This window comes from Balaenoptera borealis (genome assembly GCF_965194805.1).
Source record: "Balaenoptera borealis genome assembly, chromosome: 4".
Taxonomy (NCBI): Eukaryota; Metazoa; Chordata; class Mammalia; order Artiodactyla; family Balaenopteridae; genus Balaenoptera; species Balaenoptera borealis.
The window spans coordinates 114,050,904-114,061,788 of record NC_138861.1 but is presented as its reverse complement, the minus strand read 5'-3'; the positions used below and the strand labels follow the sequence as shown (position 1 = coordinate 114,061,788).

Genomic DNA, 10,885 nt, shown 5'->3' with positions numbered 1-10,885 from the left:
GGCTTACGAAGGGGGTGGGTGGTGGAGACCGCTGTCTGCAGAGATCAACTTGGACAATGTGTGGGAAGAGCTTCCTGAAGTGGGAAGCAATGCCCTGCTTGGTGAGGGCTTCAGCTTTACACGGCACTCCATGAGTTAACACGTGCAACCCCCCGCTTAGAGCCCTGAAGTTGACCTTCATAACTGCTGTATGAAAAAGGCAGAGCAGGAATTACCAGGCCCTGCTCATGGGTGCAGAAACTGACACTCAGAGATGTAAGCACTTGCTGAGAGCCTCCCAGTGGGGCCACACAGTGAATGGTGGAGCCATGATTTGAAGCCAAATCTCCCACTGCAGAGCCAGCTCTCGCTGGGCCAGTATCAGACTGGGTGGGCTCATGCCCACCCCAGAGAGGACCAGCGTGTCCAGTGGGGAGCAGCCTCCCAGCCATCGCTGGAGACTTCAGGACATGGAAGCTGCTGCCTCCCTCAAGAGCTGATTCCTGTGTGGGTCGAGGACCCCGGAAAGGGAAGCGGACCAACCCATGATGGGAGTGGAGGTGAGTCTGATGGACAGGGGTCCCTGAAGAAAGCTGAGAGATAAGCCCTGGCAAGGGGGCCAGGGAGCACCAGGAGGCAGGGACCCCAGGGTCATTGTGTCCCTGCACAGGACCGTCCCAGGACCAGCCACATCGTGTATTTTGAGAAGGTGAGGGAGGAGGCATAAAGGCAGGAACTGAGTTGCCTACAGCTCAAGAGCTTTGCGTTGGAACCACCATTAGAAGAGCTGATTTTAAGAAGTGCAAGCTGTGTCTCTACAGGCTGGAGAGAAAGAAAAGGGGTGCAGGCTGATGTTCTGGCAGAAGCCTGTAGGTGAGGGTCACAGCTCATGGTGGCCAGGAACCAGGATGGTCAACACAGCAGAATGACAACAGCCGCAGGCACTGAGGATTCATAGGGGATCCCCTTCTCCCCACTGGTGGGGAAGGGGCCCTTCTGGCTAACAGGAAATTATGCTGTGGTCACTCAGGCAAATTTGGGGAGGATTTCAGACAATATACTGTATTTTCTGCCAGTGAGTGGGAAGGGACTCAGAGCATGCAGCTTGGGTTTACTATTACTATAAACGTGACCTATTTTTACTTACTGGCACGAGAAGCCCAAGTTATATTTCAGTGGAGGTGGGAAAGCCCTGTCAATGTTACCAATTTACAGCTTGTCCCTCTGTGCCTGAATCCCAAATCATAAGGTGATTCCTAATGTAAATTCTTGCTTGGATACATATTTCTCTGATCGGACTGCTTTCCCAACAACTGACCTGGGGCTCTGTACTCTGGGAACGGGGTTGTGGATGAGGGAGAAGGGAAAACTCATCTGGAACTTGAGACTGAGGAGATATGCTCTTAAGGGGATTGGGGGTGGGGACTGGGTACCTCATTGGTGGTTCAGGGGGAGGCAGCCTCTGGGAAACCACTGGGACCAGGAGAGAAAAAAAAAGCAGGGGAGGTGGCAGTGGGACCAGACAGGAGGCTGCCAAAAGCAAGCTTCACCCACTTGGAGAGTTTGTGTTGGGTTTGCATTTATCTCATTCATTCCAAATTATTGATTACCTCCTGTGAAACAGGCGCTGTTAGGACCGGAAGATGGAGGGTGAGAGGACATAGGCACGAGAATCAGACCTCTCATAGGAGCTTGAGGATAAGAAGGATGAGCCATGGGCGAAAGTCACCCTGTTGTGCAGTTGGCAGCAATCAGAGCTGCGGAAAGTCACAGAAAATGCGTGAGAGGGTGTGTGGAGGAGATTACACCTGGCTTGGGTTAGGGTTGCCATGAGACCCAGAAAGCATCACGGGAAAGGTGGAATTGGCCCCTGAGAGGCACGTATTTTAACACGTAGAGATGGGTGTTGAAAGGCATCCTGGGTAGGGAAGGCAGGGTGGGCAAAAGCAGGGAGGCGGCAAGTTAAGGAATCTGTACAATAGAGCAGTTACTGCTCATTTGCACCCATGTGTGTGCTATATAAAGGTTTGAGCAGTAATTTGAGGAGATTTTAAGAGTGTTTTTCTTTAGGTGGAGAATCTTCTGTATTTTTTAAAATAATGATAAGGACGACAATGACGACAATGATGATGGTGATGATGATGACGGTGATGATGATGGTGATGATGATAACATGAATTGTGATCAAGTTGACTGAGCCTTGAATTGCCAAGTTTGGTTTTATTCTGTAGGCAAAGTAAACACATCACTGACTTGATATCCTCCCCACATCCCCGCCCCCAGTCTCTATGTTCCTCATTAAACTTGACTTTGAGGGGACATTGCCCATCCAACCCAACCCTGAATAAGAACAAAGTTGTAAGAAGGAATGGCCAAGAAATAGTTTATTCTGAACAAGGAACAAGGCTAACTTGAACAGAGCCAGGAAATCCAGCATCTTGGGCTGCTTCCAGCTCCTGCCCCTAATTCATGAACTCAGCCCAGTGAGGGGCCCTAAGTGCTGCCAGGGTCACAGTGAAGAGAGAAGCAGCCCCGTTATTTCCTGGAGGGGACAGGATGGTGCCAACGGGAATCAAAGAATGAAAAGTGTGCAAGACAAGTGGACACGTGGGCAACACCATCTAGAAATAGCCTGGGTTTGAAGGAGGAAAACAATAATCATTTCTTTCCTTTTTTTCAAATAAAAATATAAAACCACATAATACATTAAAATGTCTCTTAAGAAATCTAAGAGATGGCATTGACAGTCCCAAGGATTGATTTATGATGTAAAAAGTGAAAGTTGGATGAAAAATAAAAACACAATTGAACTTTCAGAGGAATGCACAGATATCAGAGACTCCAGGATGAAAAGTTCAAAGAATCTTAAACACCAGGCTTGTTTCTACAGAAAACTGACCTGCCAAATGAATGAAACAGGAAAGTTTCTTCAAATGATGCTGATGATGATGTAGACCAAAAACTGCTACCATTCAGAGTAATATGTGCTGGGTATATCACACACAGGATCTTTTTTTAACCCTATAACAACCCCCGAGGGTTAGTTTTATTATCCTTGTTTTAAAACGAGGAAACTGACACTCAAGGGATTACGAGATTTGCCTGAGGTCTTCCCGTTAGTAAACAGCAGGGCTGGATTCTGGACACAGTCCTGATTCCAAGTCCAAGCTTTATCCCCTATGCTACAGCATCTCCCACTTCAAAGACAAAGTGCTCCCTGAACAGATCATAAAGTAGTTTGCTCTTTGTGTGAGCCCACCATCCTCCTAAACTTTCTAACCACCTGTGCTTCCTAATTTATCAGTGTGGAGCAGCCTCCTTGATGGCAGTTGGAGACCCTCTTTAAGTCAATGCCGATGAGATGACATAACCCCTTTTCAGGAAAGAAAACCTGGACGGGGACGGAGACTCAGAGTTCTGCTGTGGGACTGGGTTTTGGGAGGAACTCTGCCGACACTCTATAGGAGAGACTGATGATCAGTGACTTGACCTTCTGAATGGGCATCTACGGGCCATCCCAGCACCAGGGGTGGCGTGGGAGTGGAGACCTACTGAAATTAAAGGTGGAGATGGTGGAGAGCCATCTTAGAAGGTCAGAAAGACTGGCATGACAGAGAAGGCAAAAGAAGACACTTCCGGCTTAGCTCCAGGATTGGGGAATGGTGTTTCCATAGGCTGGGCTAACACATCAGATGTTTGAGGGCTGCATTTTCAAAAGTACTGTCTTAAGAGCCAGGATGGACCGAATTGCAAAGTTGTGTTGATCTAATTGCTTTGGGGGAGGGGAGTGCACTTCAAATATTAAGGTTTTATTTTGCCCGTGTAAACAACTTTATAAAGGTTTTGCATGTCCGCTACCCAATCGGATTCTTTGAATAACCTTGTAATTAGAGGTGGGGCAGAGAGCTGTTTAACCCCTTTGGCAGACGTGGAAAACTGAGGCACGGAAAGGGCAAGGCTTGTCCACAGTCAAGCAGGTATCAGCCGGGCAGCTGGGACCAGAACCCAGGCTCCCCAGCTCCGAGCCCAGGGTTCCTTCTCTGCATCTGATGTTATTAGAGGTGAGACAGGGACCATCGTGGCACAGAGAGGGGCTTTTGGTGGGCAGGGCAGAGGTGTGTGCAGTCCCGCTGGAAGCCGCAGGCGGTGGCTTAGCTGCTGCAGCCACGGGAGCAGGCGTGGGCCAGAATGTTGTTGTTACACCCGTCCTGGAGCTTGCCCTGGGCCTCGCTCCCGGCTCGGCCTTCTGTGTCCAAGAGCTGGCCGCTCTGCCCTTGCTGCTTCCTCAGCCTGCAGACAAGCACAGCATAGACCCAAGTTAGTGATGTGGAGCGGGGGATGTCCAGGGACACGGCTGGGGAAGCAGGGCGGCCGAGGAGCCTTCATGTCCCGCTGGCCTGGGGAAGCACAACCCCTGAGGGGGCCAGAATGCTGTGTCTGGAGCCTGGCAGGCTGGGATCCACACCCAGCTCAGGTGTGGATCTGATGAGCTACTCAACACCCAGAACCTCAGTTTCTCTATCTGTAAAATGGAGATAATAATACCTACATCATGGCTCCTTGTGAAGTCCACAGGAGATCATGTATATAATTTGCCTAAGTTCACACAGTAGGTAAAGGGGCGTGTCCCACACATCATTCGCGCATGTATATGTAGTGAACGCCCACTGATGGACCAGTCACCGTGCCAGGGAGCAGAGGAAACCCTGGCGAGCAAAGCAGTGAGGTTCTCCGTCCTCATCGAGCTTATCACCTGTGGGGAAGATGGACACTGATCAAATTGTCCCACAAAGAAATATCTGAACAGATGAGCACCCAGACTTACAAACTACCCCATGACACACTGTGTTAAGGGAGCACAATTTTTTTAAAAAAATTTTTTCTTGAAGTATAGTTGACTTACAATGTTGTGTTAGTTTCAGGTGTACAGCAGTGACTCAGCTATATATCTCTATATATCTCTATCTAACTATCTACCTATCTATCTACTCTTTTCATATTCTTTTCCATTATGGTTTATTACAGGGTATGGAATATAGTTCCCTGTGCTCTACAGTAGGACCTTGTTGTTTATTTTATTTACAGTAGTTTACAACTGCTAATCCCAAACTCCTAGTTTATTCCTCCTCCCTCCCTTCACCCTTTGGTAACCATAAATTTGTTTTCTATGTCTGTGGGTCTGTCTCTGTTTTGTAAATCAGTTCATTTGTATCATATTTTAGATTTTGCATATAAGTGATATTATATGGTGTTTATCTTTCTCTGTCTGACTTACTTCACTAAGTATGATAATCTCTAGGTTCATCCACGTTGCTGCAAATGGTATTATTTCATTCTTTTTTATGGCTGAGTAATAATATTCCATTGTATATATTTACCACATCTTCTTTATCCATTCATCTGTTGATGGGCATTTAGGTTGCTTCCATGTCTTGGCTATTGTTAATAGTGCTGCAACAAACATTGGGGTGCGTGTATCTTTTCGAATTAGAGTTTTCTCCAGATATATGCCCAGGAGTGGGATTGCTGTATCACATGGCAACTCCAGTTTTAGGTTTTTAAGGAACCTCCATACTGTTTTCCATAATGGCTGCACCAATTTACATTGAGGAAGCAGGACCGTGAACACTGCATTTCCTAACAGCTGGTCACCTGGTCACCTTCCACACGATTGAAGACGTCAACACACCTCTCTTTCTGATCTTCAATTTCAGGTTCGTGCACTACCCCACAGCTGTCACTCCATGTGGACCGTGCAGGTAAAAAATGAAACCAAGACATTTAAGGAGGCAGCGAGAAGTTTGAGAATAGGGAAGAACTCAGCTCAAACCCTGGCTCTCAACATCAGCCACTTGGATCAAGGGGTCAAGCTGCTTATCTTCTGAGCCTCAGTTTTCCTATCACTGGGGACTATATCACTCCCTTGGCAGGTGGCTAAGGGGAACCAGAGAGAATGTGTGTGAAATATCTAGTACAGGGCTGGAAATAATACAACTGCAGTTCTACCTTGTTCTGAAAGACACAGGTTTCAGCTGAAATGTACCTTTTACATTAGCATGTTCTGTTAAACAGAGTGCAGACCTATTGCCTGATTTAAATGAAAGAGTTGTTTCACCCAACAAACATCTGTATGTACTTGCCATGTGCAGGGCACTGTGGATGATCCTCGGATGAATACAACACAGTCCATGGCCTCCGATGGATCACAGCTGTGTGTGTGTGTGTGTGTGTGTGTGTATGTTGGGGATGTCATGTGTGTGTATGTGTGTTGTGTGTGTGCACAGGGTAGGGATGCCTTGTGTGTGTGTGTGCATGGTGGGAATGCTGTGTGTGTGTGTGTGTGTGTGTGTGTGTGTGTGTGTGTGTGTGTGTGGTGGGGATGCCTTCTGTGTGTGTGTGTGTTTGGCAGAGATGCCTAGTGTTTGGAACCATGCCAGTATTTGAGCAAGTCCTTCAGGCAATGTGAAATACCAGCATCAACAAAGTAGTTTATAAGACAGTGAACTTGGAGCTACTGCCTCCTGTCCTTTGTCTACTTGCAGGGACTAGGACCAGGTGCCCCGTGCCTCTGCCTCTGAGGCTTGCAGCCCTCCAGGTAGGACAACTGGGAAAGGTAGTCAGGATAAAATACATCATCCTAGTGGAGGAGGGCTCAGGGCCCAAAGGCCCAGAGGCACTGGATCTAGAGGCCAAAGTGAGCAGGGAGGGGAGAGCCTAGGATGAGGAAGGGAGGTGGTCAGACTTCCTCAGCAAGGCTGGGATTGCCTGGGAATCTTGCTCCCCTGGCCCTTTATTCCCTCTCCTACATTCAGAGACTCTTTCAGGCACCTCTGGAGAGAAAATCAGATCGGAACTAGGGAAAACTCAAATGACTGAGAAATCTATGAGAGTGAAAGGGAAATGCTTCTACTTCCAAAGTAGGACATTGCTGTTTGGTTCACAATCTGTGAAGCCCCACAATTCTCTGGGTATATTGCAAGATAAAGACGAATGCCATTAAGATTTTCTTTTAAATGCCTAAACATAGCATAGACAGCATTACTATCTCTAGATTTCTGAATTTCCCTGATTATAACGCAAAATAAAGCTTCAAAGACTGCATAATAAAGAGTGGAGCATAGGGATGAGAGAGCCCTGATGAGGGAGAGATGGATTCTGAAATCTTGTGTAGATCAGGGAAGGCTTCCTGCAGGAGGCAGCCTTTGAGCTGGGCTTTAAGGATTGGTCTGGAATGTGTGAAGCTGGAGGGAGGGAGGGAGGAGATTTGAAATGAAGGGACACCAGTGAGGTAAGTCACGGAAAGTAAAAACAATACTGCATGGTGGACCAGAGTCCCTTCTGGAGCTGGATAGTTTCAGCCACTTCAGCTCCGCCTTCTGGCCAGAGCTATTTTAAAGAGTGGAACCAGGGGCTTCCCTGGTGGTGCAGTGGTTAAGAATCCACCTGCCAATGCAGGGGACACGGGTTCAAGCTCTAGTCTGGGAAGATCCCACATGCCGTGGAGCAACTAAGCCCGTACGCCACAACTACTGAAGCCTGCGCACCTAGAGCCCATGCTCCGCAACAAGAGAAGCCACCGCAGTGAGAAGCCCGCACACCGCAATGAAGAGTAGCCCCCACTCGCCGCAACTAGAGAAAGCCTGCGCGCAGCAACGAAGACCCAACACAGCCAAAATAAATAAATAAATAAAATAAAATATTAAAAAAAAAAAAAGGAGTAGAACCAGCTGTTTCAAGTCTCCCCTCCTCTATGGAGGGTCATAAGTATTCATAAGAATACTATGACCATGGGTACTGGAGGCCTAGAGCGGTGTCTAAATGAGGTGTGAGTCATGCCCCTTGCAACTTACCACCAGGTGCAGTGTGAGACGAGAAGACAGAATCCAGAAGGATGGACCCCTCTCTAGACATCCACCCATCCATCCACGGGCTTACACAACTGGATTCGAATCTAGTTTTGGGAGGCTCCAAAGCCTGCATTCTTCCCACTACATCTGCATTCCCACCTACTACCAACCATTTAGCATCCAGCCACTAGCCACCCACCCATTCACTTTCTATCCACCTATCCATATATTCATTCATCTGCTTACCCATCTGCCTATTCATCTACCCCATCCATCCAACCATCATCCATCCATATGTCCATCTGTCCCACCCCACCCCCACCTGTCCACCCCTAGTCACCTAACTGACCTCCCCTTACTCACTTACTTATTGACCTACCCACCCATGTACCTCTAACAGACACCTATCTATTCACCTCAACCATTCATTATCCATCCATCCATCAATACATCCCTCCATCTACCCTTCTACTCATCAACCATCTAAGTATCCACTTACCATCCATTTCATCTATTCACTATCCACCCATCCATTGATTCCCCCCATAGACCCCCAATTTACCCATCCACCCACACAGCTACCTCACATCACCTATTCATCTAGAATCCATCCACCCGTCTATCCATCCATCCACCACCCTTCTGCCCATCCAATCATCCATCTACTCCCATATTTCCATTCATCACTGCCACCCACCCATCTGCTCAGTGCCCACCCACCATTCACTCCCCTATCCTTCCACTCATCCTTTTTACCAGCACTATCTGTGTGCCAGGTTCTATGTTCCAGGCTCACAGTTGAAGGGGCTGGGGGGCAGGACAGAGAGCAAACAGTGAACGTTCACTGTGATGAAGTCTTTGCTGGAAGGAAGCAGTATGGCTTGGCATTCAAGGCCTGGGTTTGCAGCCAGGCTGTCTGGTTCTACCCCTGGGTCTGCCATTCACTAGCCATGTAACTTTGTGAGGCTAGATTCAAACCCAGGGCTGTCTGTCTCCCAGACCCCTGCCCTTTCCACTGACTCTTACGCATTTCAATCTGGATCTGGAAGGAAGGTAGCATGGAATGATTTTTCCACACTCTGAAGGAATTAGAAAGTCTCAGTTTGCTCAACTAGGACCCCACGAACCAAGACAATGATATGAAACCATATGGTTGGCCCCGAGAGCTCACTTCCATGACTAGCCCAGAGCCTAGTTACCTATAATTCCGGAGGAAACGAAAAAGGATTTTACACATCTTACTAGACACAGCCCAAGTCTATCGATGCAAATTGGCTAGTTATCTCCACGATGGCAGGAACATTTAATTTTCTCAGCCACTTTATCAAATTAATTGTCAGCTTTGTGACCAGAATTCTGAGTGATGGATGTGAATGCTCTCAACGTCTCAAACTCAAGCATTAGATTCCAGAAGGAAGTGCTCTGTGATGGAGACCCTCGATTAACAAGAACAGAACACATTAAAATTTGTAATAATTTGGGCTGGAGGCATTTTTCAAAGGCAAAGCACTACATAGGACTAAAATAAAATGGTTAGCAATCAAACTAATTTCAAATCAAGCTATTTCACACCCCAAGGGTGGAATCAGTTTCATACCAACATTGATCTGCAGCATCAAACCCTAGGTGCGGCCTGGCCTCCTGTTCCAGGGCGATGACCAGCTTTCCTTTGCGCTGTGTGCTTTAAAAATGGGAAACATTTCAAGTGCTGCCACACCTATTCATGTCATTTCACTGGTTATATGTCTCCTGAACTGTGTGGAATCGTGGAGTGGCAGTGTGGCATGGTGGGAGAAGGCAGGATTTGGAGCCGTACAGGATTCGATCAGGATCCCACCTTTGCCATGACTGGCTGAGGGGCCTGGGGGAACTTGCCCAGCTTCCTGAAGCCCCTCTTTCCTTACCTGTAACATGGCCACAGCACCACCTCTTTAAAGGAGAAGAGGAACTAATGCATAGTATCCATCTGCCCTGTAACAGGCACTTTATAAAGGGCAGCGATTTTTATGATGATGATTGCAGCGTGGGGATACCCCCATTTCACAGATGGAGAAACTGAGGATCAGTAAGTAAAGCTTAACTTCCTGCCACAGTTCTGATGAATGTCTCCCAGCAAGGAGGCCCCCACAGATGGTTCTGCAGGCCTCGTTCTGGGGGATCAAGGCTGAAGACCTGGAGAAGAGGAGGGTACTGGAAGGGGGTACACACAGAGTGGCTGAGAGTCAGGACCCAGAAATGGGTGAAACAGGACAATAAGCTCAGGGGGAGGGAATCCAGCCCCACAAGTCATGGTGGGGTCCAGAGGGGCCTGTAAACCAGGGAAGGCTGGGCATGGAACTGGCAACTGGAACTGGGTCTCCAGCCTGGTTACTGGTCTCCCCTCCTCTGGGCAAGGGACACCGCATGCCATCTGTTGCTGCACAGCAGCTGGCACAGCGACCAGCCTGGGGCGGGCGCACAGTCAATGTGTGTTGGAAGGCTGGGCGGGTGAATGCAGGAATAAACGCCCAGCCAGGTTTCCACCACTCATCAGCAGCCTGTTTGCACAGGTTGGCAGGCTCTGTCTCAACACACCGAGGGGGGAAGGATGCCAGTCCCAATTAAAGGAGTAAAAGAATGTCTTAGCTGGACAAAAATTGGATGACCATTAGAACTGGCGAGCTCACAGCCCTCGTGGACAACAATTTGCATGAGTCAACATGCATGGAGCTTTTTCTCTTGTGGCCAAGGGAGTCGAGATAGGTTGTTATTTTGTGTGTATGCGTAAGAGTTCGTTAAAGAATTACGGCAAAATGATGTTTGACATGGCACTTAATTGATACAGTACTGTGTTGGTCTGATAATTTTGTGCATAATTAATATTACTAGCAAACACTTGGGCAGTGCTGACTGATTGTGTAGGGGGGCTGTTAAGTGCTTAACATCTGTTAACTCACTGGTCTTTACAACAATCCTTCATATGGAGTAGGTTTTAATACCCCATTTTACAGATGAGGAAACTGAGGCAGTACTGTGAGGCCCAAGGTCACAAAGCTAGCATGGATCAGGATTCAAAACCA

General features: G+C 47.9%; 1 protein-coding gene across 2 annotated transcripts in view; it reads right to left on the bottom strand.

Annotated features, from left to right (window-relative positions):
- Positions 1–2,335: 2,335 nt before the first annotated feature.
- The window catches only part of STK32B (serine/threonine kinase 32B), a 342,757-nt gene continuing 334,207 nt past the window's right edge, over positions 2,336–10,885 (bottom strand). For both annotated transcript variants that reach the window (XM_082389996.1, XM_082389997.1), the window contains exon 12: positions 2,336–4,269. In XM_082389996.1, the coding sequence (XP_082246122.1) occupies positions 4,131–4,269 (139 nt within the window). In that variant the 3' untranslated portion in view covers positions 2,336–4,130. The remainder of the gene's footprint in view (positions 4,270–10,885) is intronic.